Below are 26264 nucleotides of genomic sequence, written 5' to 3'. Positions count from 1 at the left end.
ATCTATGTCAATAGCTTGTACTAAAATTTAGATAATAAGCATACGGGGGCAGGCTGGCATGGGCCCCCCGGATCGGGCCAGTAGATGTTTAGGGCCGCCTGACTTGTGTTGCGGTTGTTGCTGCTTTTTACTGCTGTCATTTCCCTTTGTGATGACTGCAATGATAAAGTAATTGCAAGCATCACACAGGGGCCATGACAGACACAGAGGTGGAAGGCATGGAAAGAAGGGGGTTAGATCTTCAGTGGTAATCCACAACACGAATAGATACAGTATGCTGCAAATTTACAACACATATCAATTTCTGTGCAGACTACACACATTTTTTCTGCAGATTGTGGATGACATTTGTTAAAATCTCATCTGCTTTGCTACCACTGTGAACGGGGTGGGGGTACAAAATGCCTTGGGGATTGTTCACAAGATCTATTATATTGAATGGAGTCTGTTGGGCACTCTTTGTCTGCAGCATATGCGGATTCCACTGAGCTTAATTGCCGGACTGTATTATGTGATGACAGGTTAACAGGGTTTGCTGAGTAACATTTATTTTTAAATTATGCTGGCCATATCTAAAAATATATATATTGTGAATGGCCTACATTTTTTTTTAAAGAAATGTACTAAAAAAACCTCTAAGAGCCCTTTTATATGGGCCGACCTGGTGAACGCAGATGCCCAACGGGTCTTCCCAGCGATAATTGTTCACGTGCTTTTACACAGGAACAAGCATCACTCAGTGAATGGAGGTGGAGCAGGCCAGGGATCGTTCTAGCCACCTGCTTCCATTCACAATAAACAGGCAGTCGTTTATAATTGAATGACTGCCTGATTACACAGGCCGATCCATCGTTCAGTATTCTGTATGGACAAACAGAACGATGAAGGAGAAGTGAGGCCCTGTTGGAGTCTCCACCAATGTATACGGACAGGAGAACTATGCTGCTGCAGGAGCTAGATGCCTTGCTCCTTAAGCTACTAATTGGTACTAATGCCAATTAGTAGCTTATTAAAGTGTGTGAGCCACTGGGAGCTATATTTAGAGAACAGCGGGTGGTCTGTTCTCTGAATACATTCCCTTTGTTCTGCTGAGGGGCTGACAGCTAAGACAATGTTATCAGCGCTCCCCGCAGAGAACACAGCATGAAGTCCTTGTTATCAGCTCTTCTGACGAACGATGGATTTTATGCCGAACATACAATCATCGTTTGGCAAACAAGTAAAAGATGGGCACATTTACATACATTTTATCGCTCAAAAGGTGTCTTTTAAGTGAATTTTGAGCAATAATTGTTGTATGTAAAAGGGCCTTTACTCTGTTGTTTACTCAGAAATCCTGGCAGGTTGACTTTAAAAAGATGATCCAATCCAAATGACTTGTGCATGTTCTTGTAAAATTTGGAGGGTAGAAAGTTTGCAGTTCAGTGTCAATGACAAATAAGTTGTTAGTAAAAAAAGGCAACACAATACAAAGGACAAAAAAGTCTGTACTAATTCAATTTAAATAGCTAAAAGGAAAGAAAACATGATTACCTGTACAAATAAGGAAATTATAGCAATCCCATGTACTTGCCCTAAGGCTTCCTTTATATTCCGGTATAAGGTAGAGTTCCAATGGATAAGGTGAAGCTGAGGATAAACAGAAAATATTTAGTGCATCTCGGTGCTGTCATGTTAGAACTAAAGTCATATTTTTACAAAGAAAGTTTGGTGATCACTGAAGGTGCAGATGCAGCAAATGTTAACTTAACATTTAAAGTGTTATAATAACTACAATGTACTACAATGTTGTAAATCAAGGTATCATGATATGCCGGTCATGTTAAGAATTGCTGCATTTGTAAGTTGTAAATGCTTAAGGATATTTGCACACTGAAGAATCCAAAGCGGATTTTTCCACATGGATTCTGCCTTTAAAAACCTTGGTAGAAATCTGAGGCTAAGCTGCAAATGTCTGCTGTGTATTTTGCCGCAGATCCACATGTGGATTTAGCCAGGCAAGTGTGCAATTTCTGATGCAATTTTGCACATATACATTTGAAGTGATATTTCACTTCTTCATGTGGATCTGTGTAAAATCACATTGGAAAGTCTACATACAAGTTTCGCCCATTCGCAATGTGCTAAATCTATGTGCAGATCTATGGCAAAATATGCAACAGATATTCATTGCAGAAATTCATGGCTTGGCTGCAGTTTTTAGAATCGGAAACTGCATGGAAAAATCTCAGGTGGATTTCACTGTGTGAACATACCCTAATGCAGTTTTCAAGGATTCTTAAAAAAGGACCTGATTTTTTTTATGAAACAGCCCCTGTTGTGGTTGTTCTGGGATTGCTGCCTTGCTGATAGTCTGGTTCTGGTGGATGTGTTTCTACATCTTCTGGCTCAGTGGGTGTGGTATTAGGTGTGGCATGCTTAGTCCCACCTGTGGGTAATTACTAGGGCTATTCAGCCCGGCCTGATACTGAGCTGAACTGCTGTTGATTTTCAGTCTTTGTCTTGCTGGGCTAGTAGTTACAGCTTGTACTGGATTGCTCAGTTACCTGCTGCATCTCAAGCTAAGTACTGCACTTGTTTTCATTTCTAGTTTTGGTTTCCTTGTGTTATTTCCCTTTCCCACATCAGGTCAACTAGGGGCTGAGGCACTTGGTCAGGGCCATCCTTATCAGGATGATCGTCCTGCTTTCAGGCAGGGCCCTTCCATGTGTTTGGTTATATAGGGACAGTGTTTCCTATATTTTGGTTCTATTCTTGTTTTGTCATTTGTTGATTTGCATTTGTGGGAGATCTGCGGGTGACAGATCCAGTGTGTCCTGGTTAGACGTAAAGGCCCCACTCTTTTTCACAGACTGTGTATGGTATTACATTTTGGTATTTCCAAAAGCATACAAAAGTATGACAAAGTATTTGAAAAAATGTGTTGCAAAATATAAGTGTATAGACTAAATCTGACACCAAAAAGGTATGTTTTTTGCCTTTCATCATTATTTAATAATTAATATTAAGTCATTAACTAGTCATTCCATGTAAAATAATATACCCTAAAACACACACTGTAATAGCTTATGTTTGTATAGTCGTACTACCATCACATTACAAATTATGTCAGATATACATTTTTGTATCATAAACAACAATGTAATGCTTTACACTACTGTCTACACAACATAAAATGTATCCTTGACATATCACACAAATTAGCAGTATTAGGCTTTGGTTTAAATCAATCAAAAAATGATATTTTCCTATTAGCCATGTACACTCTATGCATCCTATGTAATTAAGCTAATGAACATGATAACTTTCTGTCACTCATAGGGTTAAAGGGGTTGTCCCGCGCCGAAACGGGTTTTTTTTTTTTTCAACCCCCCCCCCGTTCGGCGCGAGACAACCCCGATGCAGGGAAGTAAAGGAAGTTTACCGGAGCGCTTACCTTAATCCCCGCGCTCCGGTGACTTCAATACTTACCGCTGAAGATGGCCGCCGGGATCCTCTGTCTTCGTGGACCGCAGCTCTTCTGTGCGGTCCACTGCCGATTCCAGCCTCCTGATTGGCTGGAATCGGCACGTGACGGGGCGGAGCTACACGGAGCCGCTCTCTGGCACGAGCGGCTCCATAGAAGATTACAGAAGACCCGGACTGCGCAAGCGCGGCTAATTTGGCCATCGGAGGCCGAAAATTAGTCGGGCTCCATGGGAACGAGGACGCTAGCAACGGAGCAGGTAAGTATAAAACTTTTTATAACTTCTGTATGGCTCATAATTAATGCACAATGTATATTACAAAGTGCATTATTATGGCCATACAGAAGTGTATAGACCCACTTGCTGCCTCGGGACAACCCCTTTAAGTTTTTTCCCTTACAGGCTGTCAGCAGAAAAATATATAATTGTGCACTGTAATTATGATGATGTCTTTAATGCTTTGGGTATGCATCCTGTGTGGATATTAGGCCACATGTACGAATGCACTGTAAGATATTATATAACATGCCCCTGGCCATGCAATACGGAGATTGCTTACAGCACCTAGTGGCTATAGTTAAAATGAAAGAGGTAGAATAGCATTTGCCACTAAGGCACACCCACCTAGGGATGAAGTATGAGGAGGACTGAGACTGCAGAAGAATTGGGCATGCTGTAATGTCAGGGGAGTAAACCTGGAAATTGCAACTGGTAAGAAACCAGGTCCTGTGAAAAGCGATAGAGCAGATGAGCCATACGTAAAAGGTCTCCTGCGAGTGCTTATGAACCACTGCCCAGAGAATGATTGGGTGATCTACAAAGGACTTCTTGTAAGTGTGACCTGAGCTGTACTGCCCAAGCAGTTTGCCACCCTGAGAATGCCCATGGGTTTACTGAAAGAGTGTGTACTATAGGGAGTGTACTGAGGCCTGCTGGTGTGAGACAAGCTGTACAGACGATCAAAGAAAGCTAGTCCTGCTATGTGGAGAATCTTCTGACATACCTTTAAGGTCGCTTTCACACAGCCAAGAAAACTGTGCAAAATTTGTGTCTTGCAAGACGCACAAATTTTGCATAAATATGAGCCCTATTCTTTCGAATGGGGTTATATACACAAGCGATTTTTAATTTTTTTTTTCTTTTTCACCTTTCTTTTTTTTCCGCATCGTGGGAAAAAAATTGTGGCATGTCCTATCTTGGGGCGTTCCCTTGGACTGCCTCACCTATTGTTTTCAAGGCATGTGAGGTGCATGAAAGTGTGACGCAAGGTTTCCCATTGAAAATGGAAAACAATGGGAAACACTTGCCAGAGGATTGCTATTTCCTGACATGATGGTAGGCATTTTTGACACAAACTCCTCGCATCCAAGGGTACATCACACATTCCCGAGCGTGATATTGGGACGAGTTTCACAGCTTGATATCACGCTCGCCTGTGTGAAATTAGCCTAATGGAGAGACTGTACATTGAGGTAAAAGCACACCAAACTGAACTGTAGTAGAGACTTGTTATCATTGCTATTGGTAACCACTGGATGGAGTAGTGTTTTATAGACTGTGCTGTTGCATACTTACATGTTATTGCCTTTGTAAACATGTGCTGCAACGTGCGACAAGCGGGTAGAGGCCTGCACTCCCTGAGTGGTTTCTAAGAGGTTGCTGAGGAGCTGTATCATGCTGGTGATGAGTGCAGTGTCATCTGTGTAATCTTGCGCACAGGGGAAGGTATACAACAGGATCTGGACGACTAATGGAATTATGTAAACGTGATAGCAGTGCCTAATTTAAATGTTCTTCGTAGCGAAATAAGACTAACACGTATGCAACTAAACTGCAGGCACACCATTTACTTTTGGAAAGTGGCAGTCTTCTGGAATATTAAAACTGTAAAACTTGCATATACACAGTTTAATACCTGATACATGGATGAACAAGCCCTTAGGAGGCAGCACCTGAGATAAGGGGGAGCTATAGAGAGACACTGACGATGACTGACAAAATAAAACCACAATTTGCCATTCCTGACACATGAGCCAAAGTTCCCCAGTACTCACTCAATTAGTCCTATGAAGAGTCTCTGCTGTCTAAAGCTTGTGTCGGCTGTTTGATAGAAATCAGAGCTAGAAGGTTGGCGTAAACGGACTTCAGGTTTTGAAAAAAACAGCAGACTTTTCTCTCAGCATAGTGGGAGATTGATTAACTACACACAGAATTTCTGAAGATGTCATTAAACGTCTCCAGTTACAGGGCAGAGGAGAAGCCCATGGCTTCACATGGCTGCAAAACAATTCTCCTCCTCCTATCTCTGTCTCTTCACTCTCTGACTGAACTCCCTTCTGCCTCGTCACACTGTTATATTTTTTTTAACTGCGCCATAGAGAGAAAGACAGGAAGTCCCCCCCCCCTCCTTCCACTCAGGGATCTTATTTCAGATTGGCTGCAATTAGTTCTGCCCCTCGACCAGTCATGTGACTTGGGTCGCGTGCTCCATGACATCATCCCAGGTCTTTTGTCCAGGTCCTTAATCCATTATTTTACAGTGAAATTACTAAGTTACATTACTATTCAGCTCCCTATCCTGACTCCATATTCTTATTAAACAAAACCCAGCATAACTACCCTTTGTTAAATGAACTGGTAGTTTGGACAGTTGCTCTTGACTTGCAGGTAAAGTACTTTTATTCTGTAATATCACATTTCCAGGTCACTACAGCGAAACTATCAAGTATTCTTCATCTGTAAAGAAGTATAACCACCAAGCTCTTTGCTTCCGTAAGATCTATAACCATTAAGCCCATTGCCTTCATTTAGAGACCGTAACCACCACACCCAGTGCCACATAGTGAGGAAACTACCTTTTTTTATTAACCCTGCTATTTCTGTGGCATTGTCTGTGCCATCTTTAAGTGGAGTCCGTGTCACACACACTGGCCTTAAACCTGGAAAGACTAACAACCTTGCATATAGTTGCATAACTTGAAAACATTTTGACTGTAATGACACAATCTGTTTTTTATTGGGTTTTGATGCAATATTTGCAAGAGTGAATAGAAAAAAGCTGATACTTCACGTTTTAGTATCCACTTCTGTTTAGCTAAAAAAAAATTACATGTGTGAATCTGACCTTTTTATAAAATACTGATTATCACTGAACTAAGCAGTTTCGGATAAAACTCTTGGCTACCTTTAGTAGCCAGCAGCAAGGAGATTTTAAATTTTCTTCTGCGCTTTCTTCAGCTTCTGCGCTTGCGTCCGCCAAGAATCCCTTCAGGGGACATCATCGCAGGCCTTAGATAAGTGATTTCACTTCCCCTCATGGTTTGGATCCATGACGGGAGGTGAAACTTTAGCTTTTTTTTACTTTTACATCATCGCCGTTATCCACGTGACCAATAACCACATACTGCGGCCCCCCGTGAGGTCTACAGGCTCTCAGCTACATTTAGTAGCCAGATGGGGTGAGATTTTAAATTTCCCTTAGCAATCTGCAGCTTCTGCACATGCTTCCACCATGTTGGCGATGGACATGTGTGCAGAAGCCAGGGTAAGGTCCGCGGATAAATCCGGGGGCCTTAAGTACCTAATTTCATCTCCCCTCATGAATATGATCCATGAGGGTAGATTAAACCAACCTTTTTTTTTCTTTTTTTTTGCACTTTTTAAAACTTTTTTTTTACTTTTACATGATTACTGTTACCCATTGGATAGCAGCGATCATGTGACCCGGAACCCCATACAGCGGCTCCTGGTGATAGCTCAGTGCTCTTGGCTAATCATACTAGCCGGGAGCAGGGAGTTTTTAAATTTCCCGCCCTATGCGCATGCGTGTGACGTAATGACGTCTGACATGCATGCACAGACGCCGGCATCAGGTCCTGCAGGACCAGAACTTCAGGGGACATCACGGAGGGTGGGGGTGAGTATTCTCAGGTCCCCTTACGGATCCAATCCATAAGGGGAGCTGAAACTTTAACTTTTTTTTTACTGTCTATTGACTTTAATGCGATCGCCAGTATCCAGTGGATACCGACGAACGTGTGACCAGGAGGGTGTCCCACCACCCAGGATGACAGCTCCAGAATCTCGGCTACCTCCAGTAACCAGAAGCATGGAGCTGTCACGTCCACAGTCTGCAGGGTTTTAAGCCCTAGAAGAAGCATGTTTTTACATCCTCGGAGGTTAAAGCCCAGCAAGTCAGGACGTAAAAACACTATTGGGTGGTCACTAAGGGGTTAAGGGGACGATTGATGACAAATAAACATTCGCTTGAAAATTTCCAAATATCAAGGACTACTTTCTTGATAAAAAGATATTTGTGAATGGCACAGGACACATTTCTAACACTAGGACAAGTGATATTCTTTGTTTTAAAATATCCCAAAGTTAAAGTTAAAAAAATCCCTTGGAACAGAACCACTGAACCAGAATATGCATATTTGTTTTTCAGCAGCCAATTTTTTTCTATTTTCTCAGTAATCTCTTTCATGGGGAGGAATACATCACATTATATGAATCACAAAAACAAACAATCATTTAGTTATGTATTCAGGATTTTTAATGCATCCTACACATTGTGAAATTAGTATAGCATCCGGGCACATGACAGCAAACTCTTCATCTAGATTCACTTCTTGATTTATCTTTTGCCAGTTAAAACACAAGTATTCTCACCTAAGCCAAGATTTTCCTTTCAGTGTTTGTTTTGCAGGCATAAATGTTACGCTTGTCACAAAGATGGCCTTGCTAAATAATGTAATATAATACTATGTGGTATATTACATATCAGATGTGGGAAGAGAGGATTGCATTTTGATCAAATACGCAGAGCTTTAATGATTTAGAAGAAAAGTGAAGGTTTACTGTGATGATCATGATTGGTGTGGGTCCATGAGGCAAGCAGTCACATGGGGTACTGGTATCTTCCCAAGAAACGAAGTCTCTTACAGATGCTCTTTTCTCTCTTTGTAACTAAAGTTCCTTTTAAATGTGCAGACAATCTGCCTTTGCTAATGACCATTGATGAACAATGAGCATGTTGGTCAGCGCTTGTTCCCTCCATAAACATGGATAGATTATATGCTGCATGTGTGTGACCCATCGTTAACAGTCATTCTTCCTCATACAATTGCCAAAGGCTGGATTAACAATAGTGAAAATGGAGCACCGACTCCAGGCCCCACATTCCCCTATGTTCAGGGGAGCCCCCAACTGCCTGTTCTTCTTCATGAAGAATTGTTTCTCACTGGTTTGACAGATCTGGTTGGAAGCAGTTAGGCCCAATGGTGTTTTAAAAAGAAACTCAAAAAATGCTGGTATATGTTAGATCCACTGTTAAAGACTAACTTCCCTTTCCCTGATTCTGACAGACGTGGGCATCATCCTGCTCCTCTTGTAACCTGAGCTTATACTTCCCTTCTTCCAGCACTTCTATAATTAATTGCTCCAGGGTTCCCAGCTCAGCTGCAGGGCCATTGCCAATCACCGCCCTATATAGCTGACCTTTCTTTCAGTGCTTCAGTGTTGCTGTGAGTTCTGCTCTCTAACTTCCTGCTTAGTCCCTGTTTCTGCAGTTTCTGTTAGCATCCAGTGTCCTGCGCTTTGTTGTTTACCCATTCTTGCATCCTCTTGCCTGTAGCCTTTAACTGTTCCTCTGTGTTATCCTTGTAAGCCTGTTTCTCCCTCTGTTTCTTTACTCCTCCCAGTCCTGTTTTGTCTTTTGTTGTATAGGTGTCCTGTCCTGTCGGTGTCAGCTAATGCCTAGAGAAAGACTGTGGGTTCATCCTTATCAGGACGTTAGGCCTGCTTATAGGCAGGGTCTTCCTTTTCCTTCACACTAGCTCAGGGCAAGGTATCTTCCCTAGTTCTCTTTCCCGGACTGGGTTTCAGCCATCTGGTATCTTACCTCTGTACACCAGAGGGACAGCTGTCAGCCTTGCTGGACTGGGCCATCGCCTACTTTGTAGGTTGACACAGTGGATCCACGTCCACAGACCTTACAGTATACTCCCCTTCCTGTAAAGCGTTCCCATGCTGCTCCTGACTTATGGTCTTCCTTTCTTCCAGGTGCAGCATGGTCACGTGATGCGCGCCATTACTGGCACTAGCCTATCCACCAGGGATAGGCTATTGCTGGGCATGTGACTGCAGAAACATATAAGTTTTAGATCATTTAAAAAGGTTGTCTTTGTAAGAGTGGCTCCTGTTCTGGCAAACCAGACACGTCCATGCTTTACATTCATTCAAATAGCCGGCATCTAATGCTAGGTTTCCACAGCAGCGACTGTTGCACAAATGTGTAGATGACTGATCACTGGGGAGAGAACAGCTGCATTCACAGTGATCTGATGCTTTTTTTGTAGAAGGAACTGTCTTCTTGAGACATGTCCATGAAGTTTCAGATCTGAAATTTTTAGGAAATCAGATGTGGAGTTGGGTATCATGTGCCTGTACTTTTGGATCTAGAAGAGAGGTAAATGCTTTAAGGGGAACTAGTCACCAGGTTCATGATGTCCAAACTACAGACAAAGTGAAGTTAGGGCAGACACCCACATTGCAAGCATGTGTATTTAATTCTGAAACACTGCAAAGTGGGGAATATTCTGTCCTGTATGAGACAGAGAATTCACTGCGAGTGGGGCTTGAAGTTCTATAGCAGCCTCTCCCACCTAGATTACAGAGACTGACAGGTCTCTCCCTATACACAAACAGGGAAAGACATGTCAATCAAGATAATCAAGTGAGGGAGAGGTCAACTGGGACTCCAGGTTCCATTCTGAGCAGATTTCCAGAGTATGTTTTTTGAGAAACTCTGTAATATTTCACAATAAAACACACATACTTGCAATATGGTTGTCTGTTCCAAGTTCATGTTGCCTATTGTTTGGGCAGCATGACCTGGGTGAAAGGTTCCATTTAGAGTGATTTCACACGGGACAGAATATTCCACTGGACTCTGTGAATCCACATGTTAGACATGCAAATTTTGGTGCAGAGTTTTCCACACTGCAGAATAGCCAGTAGATTGCAAAAAGGTTAGATTCCTTTAGCAATAATGGAAATCAGCATGACCTGGATAGGACACGAGATAGGAGTTTAGATATACTGCATATTTTATTTTATCAGTAAAATGTACAATTGTAATAGCGTTTAGGTCTCATGCAAAAAGTATGTGTAGGACTGGAAAAAATGAACATAGAATTATTCATAGCTAAGAACTGTATTCAGACTTGCCACTGTTGTTACATAGACAAGTTAGCAAGCTCTGAAAGTCCAAAGAAGAAGTTACATAGTTTATTTTACGGAAACAAGTGTGGACTCACTGGACCAACCAACTGGTTTGGCTTTGGGCTACTCCCGGTGTGGCTAGCAGCGGACACCTGGTAGTCCGATGGAAAATCTAGCCCTTTGCTAGTAAGGGAGACGAGGTTATCCCTGCCTATAAGTGGGGTAGGCGTCCTGATAAGAACAGCCCCACTGTCTTCCTCTCAGGCCTGACTATCCCTAATGGGACACAAGAGAGAAGTGCAGGACTGACAGCAGACACACATATAAAGATATGATTATGGCTAGGAGCTCTATTCTGGGTGACTGAGACAGGATCACACCAGGATAACATGCAAAGTCAGGGAGCAGCAAATATACAAAATACAGGTAAGACACAAATGTCAGACAGAAGGCAATGCTAAAGACAGAGCCAAACTCAAAAACAGGGAAGAAGCAAGGGCAGGATAAACAGAAGTACAGAGACAAACTGTCAGGACAGTGTCCGGGATATGGGGGTCCCTGAGATATCCCGCAACCCCTGTCCCTGCCTACTTGCCCCCCTGGGCTAACCCCCAGGGCGACAACTGGGCGACGGTCCCTACCCTCACTAGGGAAGCGGGACACGGGAGACAAACAGACACTGAGACAAACAACGGTAGAATGGTCAGACAATCCGGGTAGGCAACAAGAGGGTACGCAGTACAGAGGGGTCAGGCAAAAACGTAGTCAAGTCCAAAAGCAGGTGTCAGAAAAGCCGAGGTCACAAGAGCAGTCAGGATAAACGCGGGTGCAGCTGGAGAACCAAACTAACACTGGCAACGCCTGACAGGAAAACACACATATTTAAATGCTGTCAGTGCTCCCGCCCCAGAAGCTGATTGGGGCGGGGAGCCTGACAGCAGCAGGGCTAATCAGGGAGGTGCTGGGGGCACGCCCCCAGTCTTGCAGCACAGACCGTTACTAGGGAAGCCAGCCTGGTAGTCAAGTGACTAGAAGCACCAGCTGCCTCCCTAGCAACCCGGCGGCGACCAGTCTTACAGCGGCCCGGGGAGATCACCAGAACCGGGGCTCCCCTACGCCGCACTCCTGTAGCCCGGGTGGCAGGACCGGTGGTGCGGGCACGGCGGCCCCGAGAGTTACAGGTTCTGACAGTACCCCCCCTTCTACGGGGGGACACCGGACCCCCATGGCCCGGTGCGGGCTTAAGCGGGAAAGCCCTGTGGAATGACTGGACTAGGCGTGGCGCATGAACGTCCCTGGCAGGGACCCACGTCCTATCCTCAGGGCCAAATCCTCTCCAGTGGACCAGGTACTGCAGCCCACCTCTAACCCGTCGGGCATCCACAAGCCTTTCTACTTCATACTCCAGTTCCCCCTGTACCAGAGAGGGAGGAGGCGGGTTCTGGGTGGGGAGAACTGGAGTCACATACTTCTTAAGCAAGTTCTTGTGAAAAACCTTGTGGACCTTCCAGGGGTCAGGAAGTGCCAACTTATATGACACCGGGTTGATAACCTGAGAAACCGTAAATGGGCCAATGAACCGGGGAGCAAGTTTCAGGGAGGGAACCTTAAGTCTCAGATTCTTGGATGATAATAAAACCTGCTCCCCGACCACAAAAGGTGCAGAGATAGTACGTCTTTTATTTGCGTATTTACGCAGTTTCTCTTGGGAACCCTGAAGGTTCTTACGAACCTGGGCCCAAACTGTGCACAGTTCTTCAGCGGATATGTCAGCGGCCGGATTGTTCGAGACAAAAGGAGTGGAAAGCGAGAACCGGGGATGAAACCCATAGTTACAAAAAAAAGGTGATAGTTGGGTCGACGAGTTACCATGGTTGTTAATAGCAAATTCGGCGAGAGGTAAGTAGTTGGCCCACTGATACTGGTTATCAGAGACAAACAGTCGCAGATACTGGATAAGTTCTTGATTCATCCGTTCCGTTTGTCCGTTACTCTCGGGATGGAAAGCGGAGGAAAAGGACAAATTAACGTTTAGATTTTTACAGAAGGCTCGCCAGAAGCGAGCGACGAACTGAACCCCTCTATCTGACACAATATCCTCGGGGATCCCATGTAACCGAACAATCTCCTTGATGAACATCTCAGACAAAAGTTTGGCGTTAGGCAACTTGCCAAGCGGAACAAAATGAGACATTTTAGAGAAACGGTCAACTATTACCCAAATGACCGTATTCCCCAGCGAGGATGGCAGATCAGTAATAAAATCCATGGACAAATGGGACCATGGCCTGGACGGAATGGGCAAGGGCAGAAGAGGCCCCTCAGGACGTCTCCTGAGATTCTTCCCCCTTGCGCAAACCGGGCACGCGGACACAAATACCCGTACATCCTTGGCCATGTGCGGCCACCAATAGAGTCTGGCCGCTAACTCCAGAGTACCCCTGATGCCGGGGTGTCCAGCTAGGACTGAAGCATGTGTCTCCTCTAACACTTTCAATCTCAGTGACAACGGGACAAATAATTTACCTTCCGGAAGGGCTTCAGGAGCAGATTGTTGAGCGGCGTGAATGAGAGGTGAAAGGTCGGAGGAGACAGCAGCGAGGACCACCCCAGGGGAGAGAATGTTCTCAGGCTCCGGCTCGGAAGGTTCCGGAGAACCAAAACTCCTAGACAGGGCATCAGCCTTGACATTCTTAGAACCGGGTCTATAGGTAACAATAAAATTGAACCGAGAGAAAAACAAGGCCCAGCGGGCTTGCCGAGCATTTAACCTCTTAGCGGAATCTAGATAGGTGAGGTTTTTATGGTCTGTGAGTACCGTGATCTGGTGATGGGCTCCTTCCAAAAAATGCCTCCACTCTTCGAAAGCCCACTTAATCGCCAGCAATTCCCGGTTGCCTATATCATAGTTCCGTTCGGTGGAAGAAAACTTCCTAGAAAAATAGGCACACGGTCTAAGGTTGGTGAGAGTGGAGGGACCTTGGGACAGTACCGCTCCCACACCAAACTCAGAGGCATCTACCTCCACCACAAAAGGGCTGGACAGATCCGGTTGTACTAGGACAGGTGCAGAAGAGAACGCCGCCTTTAGGGTATCGAAGGCCCTCAGAGCCTCAGAAGACCAGGTCCTCACATCTGCCCCCTTTCTGGTGAGGTCCGTTAGAGGTTTAGCCACCACGGAGAAGTCTTTAATGAATTTGCGATAGTAGTTGGCGAAGCCGAGGAAGCGTTGAAGGGCTTTCAACGACCCTGGCTGGGCCCACTCCGTGATGGCCTTCACCTTTTCAGGATCCATCTGGAAGTCGCATGGCGTGATGATATACCCCAAAAATGATATCTTTTGTACCCCGAAAACACATTTCTCGAGTTTAGCAAACAGCTTGTTATGTCTGAGTCGAGCTAGCACAGTCTGAACGTGAGTATGGTGACTCGGCAAGTCGGAGGAAAAAATCAAAATGTCGTCTAGATATACAACCACGAACACCCCCATGATATCCTGAAACACTGAGTTCATGTACCCCTGAAAAATGGCGGGGGCGTTACACAATCCAAAAGGCATAACTAGGTATTCAAAATGCCCGAGGGGCGTATTGAAGGCGGTTTTCCACTCATCCCCTTCCCGAATGCGGATGAGGTTGTATGCTCCCCTGAGATCAAGTTTGGAAAACCATCGGGCACCAGCGACCTGGTTGAGGAGGTCAGGAATGAGTGGAAGAGCATACTGGTTTCGGACTGTGATTTTATTTAGCTCTCTATAGTCAATACAGGGCCGGAGACCCCCATCCTTCTTCTCAACGAAGAAAAACCCGGCACCCACCGGGGATTCTGAGGGCCGGATGTGCCCCTTGGCCAGACTGTCGTGGATGTAGTCCCTCATGGATTCTCTCTCTGGGACCGTAACGTTATAAATGCGGCCCTTAGGAAGTTTGGCCCCAGGAATCAAGTCTATTTTACAGTCCCATTCCCTATGAGGGGGCAGAGCTTCAGATAATTGTTTGGAGAACACGTCAGAAAACTCGGAGAGGTATTCTGGTAGGGGGCTCCCCTCGCAGGTGGAGATTCCCACCTTCACCGCACAAAGGTGGTTGACACAGCGGGGACCCCACCTTACCAGTTCCAACGTGTCCCAATTTACTACCGGGTTGTGCTCCCGGAGCCAGGGGAGGCCTAGGACGACGTCCACAGACAAATCTCTCATCACTAGAAAGGTGCAGGTTTCCACGTGTAAGGCTCCTATCGTAAACCTTACTTCAGGGGTAACCAGATTAACCACCCCTGCTTGCAATGGAGTGGAGTCCACTCCTGAAACCAGAATCGGAGTCTCTAAACGTAACAAAACTCCGGACAGTTGAGCAACGAAATTAAAGTTAACGAAATTAGCCGCAGCCCCAGAATCAACAAAGGCTTGCCCCGTACGGTGGAAAGCATGAAATTCTAGGGTGCAAGGCACTAACATCTTGGACAACACAGGGAGTACCTTGGCTCCTAGACAGTCCCCCCGACAACTGCCTAGGAGCGGGAGTTCTTCCTGCCGTGGCTTCTTAGCGCAGGTAGCAATGCGGTGACCCGGCTCCCCACAGTAGAAGCAGAGGTTCTTCTTCAGGCGGTGTTCCCGTCGTTGCTTGGGGGTCATGGCTCCCAGCTCCATGGCCTCGGTGGTGGGAGGGTGAAAGGTCGGGTCAGTCGAAGAAGTAGACGTGGGGAGTGGGGTGGTCCGAGCGGCGTGTCTGGCCCTCAAACGTCGGTCGGCTCGAATAGCCAGCGACATGGCTTGCTCCAGAGTTCTAGGCTCTGGGTGGGCCACAAGTAGGTCCTTGAGACCCTCAGACAGGCCGGTCAAAAATAAGTCTTTTAGGGCGGCATCGTTCCACCGGGATTCCGTACAATGTTGACGAAATTGGGAACAGTAGTCCTCCGCCATCTTACAACCCTGGCGCAGGGCCAGAAGTTTGGAGACTGCGTAGCCCGCCCGGTCGGGTTCGTCATAAATTTGACCCAGGGCGGAAAAAAAGGCGTCAAGGGATAGTCGGGCTGGAGAGCCAGCTGGTAGCGAGAAAGCCCAATTTTGGGGCTCTCCCCTCAGGCGGGTAATTACGATTCCCACTTTCTGGTATTCAGTACCAGAGGAGTGGGGGCGGAGATCAAAGTAGAGCTTGCAGCTCTCCCTAAATGCAAAAAACTGATCTCTCTCTCCGGAGAAGCAATCCGGAAGCGTGGCTCGAGGTTCTGACATTGTTCCTGGAGCGGACGGGGGCTGCATGGGGCCTGCAGCTGCCACTTGCTCCCGTGGCTGCAAGCGGGCGGTTAGGTCCTGGGCAAGGGTCGTAAGGACCTGGACCTGGTTCGCTACAGCCGCCACGGCCTCCATCGAGGGGCTCAAAGTCGCCGGGCGGATGCAAGGGTCTGACCTTCGTTCGGCCAGTGTTACTGTCAGGACAGTGTCCGGGATATGGGGGTCCCTGAGATATCCCGCAACCCCTGTCCCTGCCTACTTGCCCCCCTGGGCTAACCCCCAGGGCGACAACTGGGCGACGGTCCCTACCCTCACTAGGGAAGCGGGACACGGGAGACAAACAGACACTGAGACAAACAACGGTAGAATGGTCAGACAATCCGGGTAGGCAACAAGAGGGTACGCAGTACAGAGGGGTCAGGCAAAAACGTAGTCAAGTCCAAAAGCAGGTGTCAGAAAAGCCGAGGTCACAAGAGCAGTCAGGATAAACGCGGGTGCAGCTGGAGAACCAAACTAACACTGGCAACGCCTGACAGGAAAACACACATATTTAAATGCTGTCAGTGCTCCCGCCCCAGAAGCTGATTGGGGCGGGGAGCCTGACAGCAGCAGGGCTAATCAGGGAGGTGCTGGGGGCACGCCCCCAGTCTTGCAGCACAGACCGTTACTAGGGAAGCCAGCCTGGTAGTCAAGTGACTAGAAGCACCAGCTGCCTCCCTAGCAACCCGGCGGCGACCAGTCTTACAGCGGCCCGGGGAGATCACCAGAACCGGGGCTCCCCTACGCCGCACTCCTGTAGCCCGGGTGGCAGGACCGGTGGTGCGGGCACGGCGGCCCCGAGAGTTACAGGTTCTGACACAAACAGGCTGAAGTCAGACGCAGATGACCTAGGAGTCCTGTGTGTCAGAAACCAACACACACCAATACTGAGGCAAGGAGGAAGTGCATCAGCCCAGCTTAAATAGCAGATAAATGCTTATTAACCCTGCAGCTGTGCTGAGAGCAAGGGAACAAATCAACTCCTTCAGTGCTGGAAGAAAACAGGCATCTAGAGTCCATACACGCAGGAGGAGCAGAGCGATGCTCACGACTGCCCAGGAACTTAAGAAGGCGGCAGACACGGATAGCAGACATGACAGTTTCATAGTTAAGGAGTTAAAAAAACATCTAAATTCATCAAGTTAAGCCTTTTAGACCATTTGTAGACTAGTGTATTTTAGCCCATTATTTGATCCATGTTTTCGGGACTGTAATATGGAAGTAATGTAAATCTATGTATTCATTCACATGACCATATTTTTCACAGCGTTTTTTTTTTTTTGTGCATTTTTGCTTCCATATTGCTATTCTTTTCAGATTAGTTGTATTACAATGCACTCGTCTAAAAGCGGCTTTATACTGACAGACCCCAGTAGATTAACAGGGAGGCACAAACAACTTTGAATAGTACTACATCAAGACCTTTCAAGCATGTCTAAGCAATTGGTGACAAAGCCCCTCTTTGTGTACATTCTCGTTTTGACTCCTGCCTGACCTACTGTGACTTCTGTACTCTCTGACCTTGGCTCTGATTGCTAGACTATGCTATTGCTTGCTGCCTAAATCTTCCTATTGCTTTGCTATATTTTTGGATAAACACCTGTTCACACCAGCCAGTACTTTGTTCCAGTGTAGCGTCAGCAGCCACACAACCGGGACTGTGTGAGTAACAGCTTAGGAATCAGCAAAAGACTTGTTGCTACCATAGTGCATGTTCTTACATTTTACATACGCATTTGCACACCTCCCATAGACTTCTATTGCGCCCTTGGTATGTAAATACACAGGAAAAGTAGAGCGGGTCCTATTTTTTTGCACGAGCGAGAAATGCGCACAAACCCATTGAAATCAATGGTTCTATTCTCTGTGTATTGCGTGCACAAATACGTCCATCTGCAGGAGCCCTGAAGTAGAGATTCAGTGCTTTTCCACAGTCAGATCCTAATAGCGCCACCATGATCCTAACTTCCAAACTTCAATTAATAAGAACAGGAAAGACATAAAGCATTAAACGTCTTCCCTTTCTTGCCCCATGCAGGTCTCAAGTGACATGCAACACATCCCATTTGCAATTCAGGATGGGTTTTTACCAGCATTACAAAATAGTGGGCATTTTAATTGACATTATTGCTTTTCCCCATAAACAAAATGGGAATTTCTTGCTAAATTCTGATATTTTTTATTTATTTTTTCCCTGCAGAACACCTTTAAAAAGGCCTCCTGCACACAGACAGAAATTCCGCGGCAGGATTTCCTGCAGAATTTCCGCCCGTGCCCGATGCCATAGGATTGCATTAGATAATGTGATCCTATACAGACAGCCGCGATTTGACTGCATGAAAACCCGTGTGGTGAACAAATCGTGGCATGTCCTATTTCTGTGCGAGCCTCACGTCACCGTGATGCGCTGGCTCTGCACTGCGCATGTGCCGGTTATGTGCCAGGAGGCACATCGCAGTGCAAAGAGAGAAGACACCAGACGGTTGAGCAGAACGTCAATACTGGGACATGGGTCGCATCCCGCTGCTAGAATTCGACCTTGATGTTTGCAGGCAGCCTTATGCAGAGATTTTTTGGCTTTGTTTTTTCATTGATGCATTCCAAAAGCTATAACTTTTTTATTTCTTTGTCTATGTAGCTCCATAGAGGCCTTTCTTTTGCAAGATGAATTGTTTTTTTCAATAAAACCATTTTGGAATGTATATAACTTCTTGATTAAATATTATTAAAATCCCACCAATTCTGATGTACTTTTTTTACGTTTTAGATTTTTCACCATTTACTATGCCTAATAAAATATATCTTATCTTTATTCTGCGAGTTGGTATGATTATGGCAATACCACTTTTATATTGTTTTTTATGTTTTGCTACTTTTGCAGAATAAGAACACTGTAAGGGCAACGTCAGACGAGAGTTTTTTGCGTGCACCTGTGTGCACAAAAAAAAGCACGTCTAAGGCCTCATGTCCATGGGGAAAATGTCTTCATGTAGAATCCGTAGCGGGTCCCTCCTGCCCCACAGACATGAGGCCTAAAAATCAGAATAAACTCACCTGCTCCGGACGATGCGGATCTTCCTTCCTTCACGGCCGGATCTTCTTTCTTCGGCCCGGCATGCACTGGGCACATCCGCTGGGCCGAGGAAAGAAGATCCGGCCGTGAAGGAAGGAAGATCTGCATCATCCGGAGCAGGTGAGTTTAATTCTGGTACGGGTCTCTCGTGGATCCGGACGGCTTCCATAGGCTTCAATAGAAGCCTGCGGGAGACCCGCACGAAAATGGAGCATGTCCATGTGACATGAAGCCTAATAGAACCATTGGTTTCCTATGCTGTTTTCACATGTCCGAAAAATACTCGCACCTGCAAAAGATAGGACATGCGTGCACTGGGAAGGTCCATGTGCACATAAAGATTTCTTGCGGGGTGTCCCCTCATCAGTAAACACTGTGACAGCACTGTATCATTGTTCAGTGATGATTGGACTTTTCGCGAGGACGAAAGAATCCCCTGCCACAGCTGTCACAGCTGTGGCAGAGGATCGCAATGTTATCCAATTGCTTTCAATGGGGCCAGCAGTGCAGCCACCGCATTGAAAGCAATGGTATGCAGGCAACCCCCGCAGTGATTTTCGGGGAAGGTCTCAAAATATAAGCCCTTCCCTGAAAATCATCCCAAGTTGCTGTAAAATAATTAAATATATATATATATATATATATATATATATATATATATATATATATATATATACACATCAGCTTCTGCCGCTGTCAGGGCTCCTGCGCGTTTTCTTACTGTCTCCCCAGGGACTGCTCTGAAGCATTTTCTGCTTTCCCCGCCTCCATAAAGTGCTGGGTCTGAATGGCTGAGCCCTCAGCCAATCACAGGCAGCGCTCAGCCATTCATTGGATGACAGCTGAGTGCTGCCTGTGATTGATCTGTTATATGACCTGTTATATGAATCACATTTTTGTTTTAAACACATTTTTAAGAATTTTTAGTGATTTTATTTTTCATCACAATCTATATTTTTTAAAAATCCTGCATTTTTCACACTGACCATAGAGCTTAATAATAGTTTGTAACTTCCTGATCTTTAGAGAAAGCTTTGCAGCTGTCACCATACTAACCTCACCGGCAGGATTACACTAAAAGGTAGCATCTACATATAGATAAAGGTGTGTTCAGATGGAATGATTATAGAAAAAAACAAACGCTGGATCATTCAAATCTGAATGATAATTGTTCAGTGTAAACGCAGCCAACAATAAAACTGAGAACGATAATTCTTTTGCCTATTGTTCATTTCATGCTAGCATGAAAATCGTTGGCTTGTTCACTAATCGTTCCGTTTAAATACCGATCGTTCAGCCATTTTAATTCACTGGTACAGTGAATGTGAAGGGCTGAACGATTTAGCAAGCAGATAATTTATTTGCCTGTATAAACAGGCTGCACGAATGAATGAGCGAACTCTGAAATCATTCGCTCTTTGGCTCGGGTACAAGTTTCTTTGCTCAGGATCCACCATTCATAATAGATGATTAGCTGTGACTATCTACTCCTCCTTCCTGCAAAATAACTTCTGCACAGGTCACAGGACATGCCTAGAATAGTCTCCTATACAAGTCAGGGAGTCTCCTATACGAGTCCCCTCCTGTCTATTGTGTGAATGGCCCATGAGGCCCCTGTAAAGCTTATCTCTAATTCCTCTACATGCTGCTCAAACAAGACGGCCATCCCTATAGCCTTGGATAAACAGCAGGATAAAAACTTTCTATAATTGGAAAACGATTAGAAAAATGTAATGTTTCTCTATCTGGTTTTAATTCATAAAATTGTGATAGTACCTTTGAAAAAAAATAATTATAATTATGTCTGAGAGACAACTTTAAAAACTTTTCCATTGGTTGAGATTATGAGGGCTTGTTTTTTGTGATGTGAGTGGTGGTTTTTATTAGTACCCTGAAAACATGGCCTGTTGGCGGTCCCTGAGGACTGGAGTTGGGGAACACTGTTTTAGCCGACACCTGCTGCTGATGGCTTAGAGTCAGCGCCTCAATGCTATGTATATGTACAGTGGTATATACAAACTATCTACCTGCTGTGCTGTACATGTACGCACAGAACTGGAAGGGGTTAAAGTATTTCCTATGTAAGCAAATCCAAGTTATAGCTATTTGATGTAGTAATCTTTTATATCCGGAAACAATTTAGAAAAGTAACACATTGGGGAAAACAATTTTATGAAGCTGTAATGTACAATAAGAAGATGTTGTGGTTTTCCTGAAAGACATCGCTTGAGACTGTCTCATTGACATCGATTTCTCCAGTTTGGCACGTTCAGCAACATCAGTTTTTATTTTTTAGAGTTATCTACAATTATTAATTAAAAATACATATCAGAACTTACCATGCCCTGTAAATATTGTAATGCATTTCATTAACCCTTTAATGACCAGGGATCATTGATGCGCCTTTGTTCAGGTCACATTATGCAGTTCCGGCATTCACACTTTGAAAAAAAACATAATTTTTAAATTTTTTTGGCAATAGGGCTGTGTGAGGGCTTGTTTTTTGTAGGGTGAGCTGTAGTTTTTATTGGTTCCATTCTGGGGTTCATGCATTTTTTTTTTCAGACTTTGCCATACAGGATTAATTGTGATAGTTTTCAATTAATTGGACCTCTGCAGATACAACAAAACATAATTTTTACATTTTTTTAATGCAACAACTAGGGAAAGGAGAGTTTTTTTAAACTTTGGATATTTTTTGAATTTTTGGAAAAAGTATTTTAGTTATTTTTACTTCTTTTTTTAGTCCCCATAGGAAAGTTGAACTTGCAATCGTTTGATAGCTTATACAGTAGAATGCAATACTGTGGTATTTCATTATACTATATTATTGGCTACCTAATATAGACAGAGCACAATCACATTTTAATAGGCAAACAATTATGGCAATGGCAGGACAGTTCTGGACTTTTAACTGCCACTTTTAAGAGTTAACAGCCGCAATCGGCGTTATCTCCGGCTGTTGCAGGCAAGTGATGGCTATCAAAGACAGTAGATACTGGGCGTATATGGTTTGGGCTCACCTCTCGAGCTCATTACACACAAAGTATATGTTGTGAACGTCTCTAAGTTTTAACTGCATGGGGTATGTGCAGTTAGGACATATATAGCCAAATATGTGTCAGGAAGGGGTTAACATTATCTGCAGCATTTCAAGGTAGAGCAGTATAGAGTGCCTAATGTCTATACTGCTCACAAGAACATTCAGACAGAATGTAGCCTCCATCTTTTAGGATCCCATATATTATATGGGACTTCCCTGTGTGCTCCTTGGTTTGGTACTCTCTAAGACTTTGTGAACTTTATCCTCAGCAAGAAGAACAAACATTTAGAAGTCTATGTTCTGTGTCAGAAATGACACACAAAACTTGAAAGCCTCTTATATGAATTATAACTTTTAGGCCTCATGCCCACGGCCATGTCGAACTCCGCCAGGGCAATATCGCAGCAGAGTCCGTCACAGTGCCCCCCCTCCCCCCAAAGATCCCATACTCACCTGTCCGGATCCGCTGACAAGCCGGCGCACATGCGCAGTACAGCGCGTAACACGCCGACAGTAGCCTGGGACGCATAATCACACGATACTTCTGTGCTGGCCGGCTTCCATTGACTACAATGAAAGCCGGACTCGTGTATTCTCGCGGCAATTAGAGCATGCCGCAGTTTCTTTCATGCAGCAGTAGAATTCCGCAGTGTGAACATTGAGCTATTAGGTTCAATAGAACCTAATAGCTGCAGCATAATGCAGGATTTCTCGAGGCAGAAATCCGGCCGTGCGCATTATCACTTATAATAAAGCGCTGGGTAAAATTGAAAGCTATTGTAAAGGCTTTGATATATTTGTGTACATTTAGTGGTAATTTTAGCAACAAGTGCCAGGCAGCTGCTGCCAAGGCAAATACAATTATTGAATGGATCAAAGGAGGCATAGATGCTCATGACCAAATTACAGTTTTGTCTCTATACAAATTGCTTGCCAGACAGCACATGAATTATTGCATACAGTTTAGGCACACCAGTTTGTAAAAAAAAAGGCACAGCTAAAATGGAGCAGATTAAGAGGAGAGGGATCAAAGTAATTAGGGTGTGGCCCTTTTATTCCCCATTTCATTTTTTCCTCCACACAGTCACATCCACATGGCACTAGAGCACTACGGGAGCAGGGACTCAGGGCAGCATTCACACCAAAACCCAGAAAGCACTCACTTTACTATGCAGAAACAGATTTCACCACTCCAGGTGCAATAGATGGAAAAAGCCTGTCCCTTACTAATCAGGGAGATGGGAGGGCCTCTGCCTGAAAGCGGGGTAGTCATCCTGGTAAGGACGGCCTTCATGGTCTTCACCTAGGACCTGACTTACCCTGAAGGGTAACTTGGAAAGATGTACTAACACTGCAAAAGACTAACAAAAGCAAAAGAGAAAATAACCAATACTTAGCTGAATATGGTAAACTCATCCAGGATTGAAATTATAACCTAGCGCAACAATTCCTCTATATGAACTGAAACAGCAAGAGAGATAGGGAGGGATAGGAATATAAAGGCCTCCACACTTGATGATCGGTAGCACAGAAGGAGCCACATGCCAAACCCTCTCTCACAGGAATGACTCCCAGATAGCATACTAGTCTGCAGTATTCAAGTAAAGCAGCCCCTGTACTACGTGTGTTAACCCGTGTCCTGCATAGTGGCAGGGTGACAGGTCTGTTCTTGCATCATGGCTACTATGCCACAATGCTGTCATGACTGACAAGCCGCGACACTCACTTTCAAAAAATTATAAATTTTTTATCTATCCATCAATGCAGCCATCAGAGGGCTTGTTTTTTGCAGGGCAAGTTGAATTTTTCAATGGTCATATTTAACCCCTTAAGGCACATTTAGACGGGACGAATGTCGGGCAAACAATGCCTGACACTCGTCCCCGCGTACACTCGCTTTCATGCTATTGCAGGGGAGCTAGTATTGCTAGCTCACTCACAGAGCAGCCAGCAGGGGGACGAGGAGGCTGTAGGAGATTTTCCACAAAAAACAATGGACAACAAGCTGAACCATGATCGTTCAGTGTAAATAGCAGCCGTTCAGTATTGAACAGTCATTATGTTAACCCTTTCCAATCCATTTATTTTTTCTCATCCATTCTCCCCAGCTGCAAATAAATTGGAGCTGGGGAGAATGGATGAGAAAAAATACATTATCCCTTCCCCCTCCAGAACTGACAGAGTTCAGGAGGGTGCAGGTGCTCACTGCACCGTGGGGGGAATGCGGAAGTGATACTTCCGCATTCTCCCTTCTGCCTCCTGGCTCGGTGTTCATGTGACCGCTGGGCGTCAGGTAACACCGGCGGTCACATGATCGCCGGCCGGAATCTCTCTGCATTACATAGCGCTAATTGAGCGCTATGTAATGTGTGAAGGAGAAGGCAGAAAGGGTTAAAAACCCTTTCTACCTTCTCCTCGGGGGTCCTTGATGAGGATCAGTGCAGGAGTGCATCTGCACCTGATGTGTCTGATGCTCGGGTGCAGATGCACTCCTGCAGTGCAGTGTCGGCCTGTCCTGACATCGGAGCTGTGGAGGGAAATGATGATGTCGGGGCAGGCCCGACATTGGATTGGAAAGGGTTAAGTCAATGGAGAGGGGCGGGATAGAGCGAGGAGAGAAACTCCTGCAGCCGCCCTGCCCCCCTGCTGGCAGCTCTGTGGGCGAGCCAGCGATACTAGCTCCCTTACAACAGAATGGGAGCGAGGACACACAGGGAGGAGTGTCAGGCATCGTTTGCCCAACATTGGTTCCATCTAAATGGGCTTTTAGTGACGGAGCTTTTTTGTTTATTTCTATTTTCATTTTTTCCTGCCCCCCTTTAAAAAAATCGTAACTCCTTTATTTATCCATCAACATAGCTGTATGAGGGCTTGTTTTTTGCAGGGCGAGTTGCATTTTTCAATGTTAATATTTAATGTGGCATATAATGTACTGAAAAACTTTTTAAAAATTCTAAGTAGAGAGAAATGGGACAAAAAATGAAATTCCACCATCTTTTGGTGCATCTAGTTTTTACGGCACACAAACTGCAACAGTAATGACATAACTTTGCTCTATGATTTCTACCATACCAAACTTATGAATTTTGTTTTGCTGTACTATTTGTATTTTTTTCAAAGATATTTAATTTTTAAAAATTATTTTCTGCCGCCATCCTCTGTACACAATAGCTTTTTTATTTTTCCATCTACCTAGGTCTGTGTGGGCTCATTTTTTGTTGGATGTCCTGTAGTTTGTGTTGGTACTAGAGATGAGCGAGCATACTCGCTAAGGCTAACTACTCAAGCGAGTAGTGCCTTAGTCGAGTATCTGCCCGCTCATCTCTAAATATTCGGCTGCCGGCGCGGGTGACAGGTGAGTTGCGGGAGTGAGCATGGGGAGCGGAGGGGAGAGAGGGAGAAAGGGATCTCCCCTCCGTTCCTCCCCGCTCTCTCCCACCGCTCCCCGCCCGCTGCCGGCAGCCGAATCTATAGAGACAAGCGGTCAGATACTCGACTAAGGCACTACTCGCTCGAGTAGTTAGCCTTAGTGAGTATACTTGCTCATCTCTAGTTGGTACCATTTTGGAATACATATGACTTTTTGATAGCTTTTTATTGCATTTTTTTTAGAGACAGGTTGACCAAAGAAGTGCATTTCCGATGCTCTTTATTTTTTTTTTTCAGACAACGTTCACTGTGCATGGTAAATAATACATTATTTTTATAAATTAGACATTTACGGATGCAGGGATACCAAATATGTATTTTGGTTTTATGATTTAAAATCTTTTATTATAAATATGGCAAAAGGGGAGGAGTAAAATTTTTATTAGTAAGTAAAACTTTATTGATCTTGTGTTTCACTTTTTTTTTGTCCCCCAAGGGGACTACAACTTGCCATGCTTTTATCGCTCCTGCAGTAGGATGTGATGCCATAGCATTAGATCATACTGCGATCTGACAAGCAGTCTATCAAGCCACCCCTCGGAGATGGCTTGATAGGCATTCTTCCATGACAGCCCTGGGGCCTTTCAGAAGGCTCCTGGCTGCCATGACACCCACACGGCTCCCTGTGATCTCATCGCGGGGGGCTGTATGGGACACCTGAACATCGTTAAATGCTGAAATTGACAGCAGCATTTAAAGGGGTTGTCCCGCGGCAGCAAGTGGGTCTATACACTTCTGTATGGCCATAATAATGCA

General features: G+C 45.0%; 1 protein-coding gene across 1 annotated transcript in view; it reads right to left on the bottom strand.

Moving 5' to 3' along the window:
- Positions 1-26264, bottom strand: part of CA8 (carbonic anhydrase 8) — a 99183-nt gene that overhangs the window by 21399 nt on the left and 51520 nt on the right. The window contains exon 4 of the mRNA XM_066578293.1: positions 1534-1629. Within this exon, the coding sequence (XP_066434390.1) occupies positions 1534-1629 (96 nt within the window). The remainder of the gene's footprint in view (positions 1-1533; positions 1630-26264) is intronic.

The sequence above is a fragment of the Eleutherodactylus coqui genome, chromosome 9, assembly GCF_035609145.1.
Source record: "Eleutherodactylus coqui strain aEleCoq1 chromosome 9, aEleCoq1.hap1, whole genome shotgun sequence".
NCBI lineage: Eukaryota > Metazoa > Chordata > Amphibia > Anura > Eleutherodactylidae > Eleutherodactylus > Eleutherodactylus coqui.
Note: the sequence above shows the minus strand (reverse complement) of the source record. Positions and strands in the feature narration are given on the sequence as shown.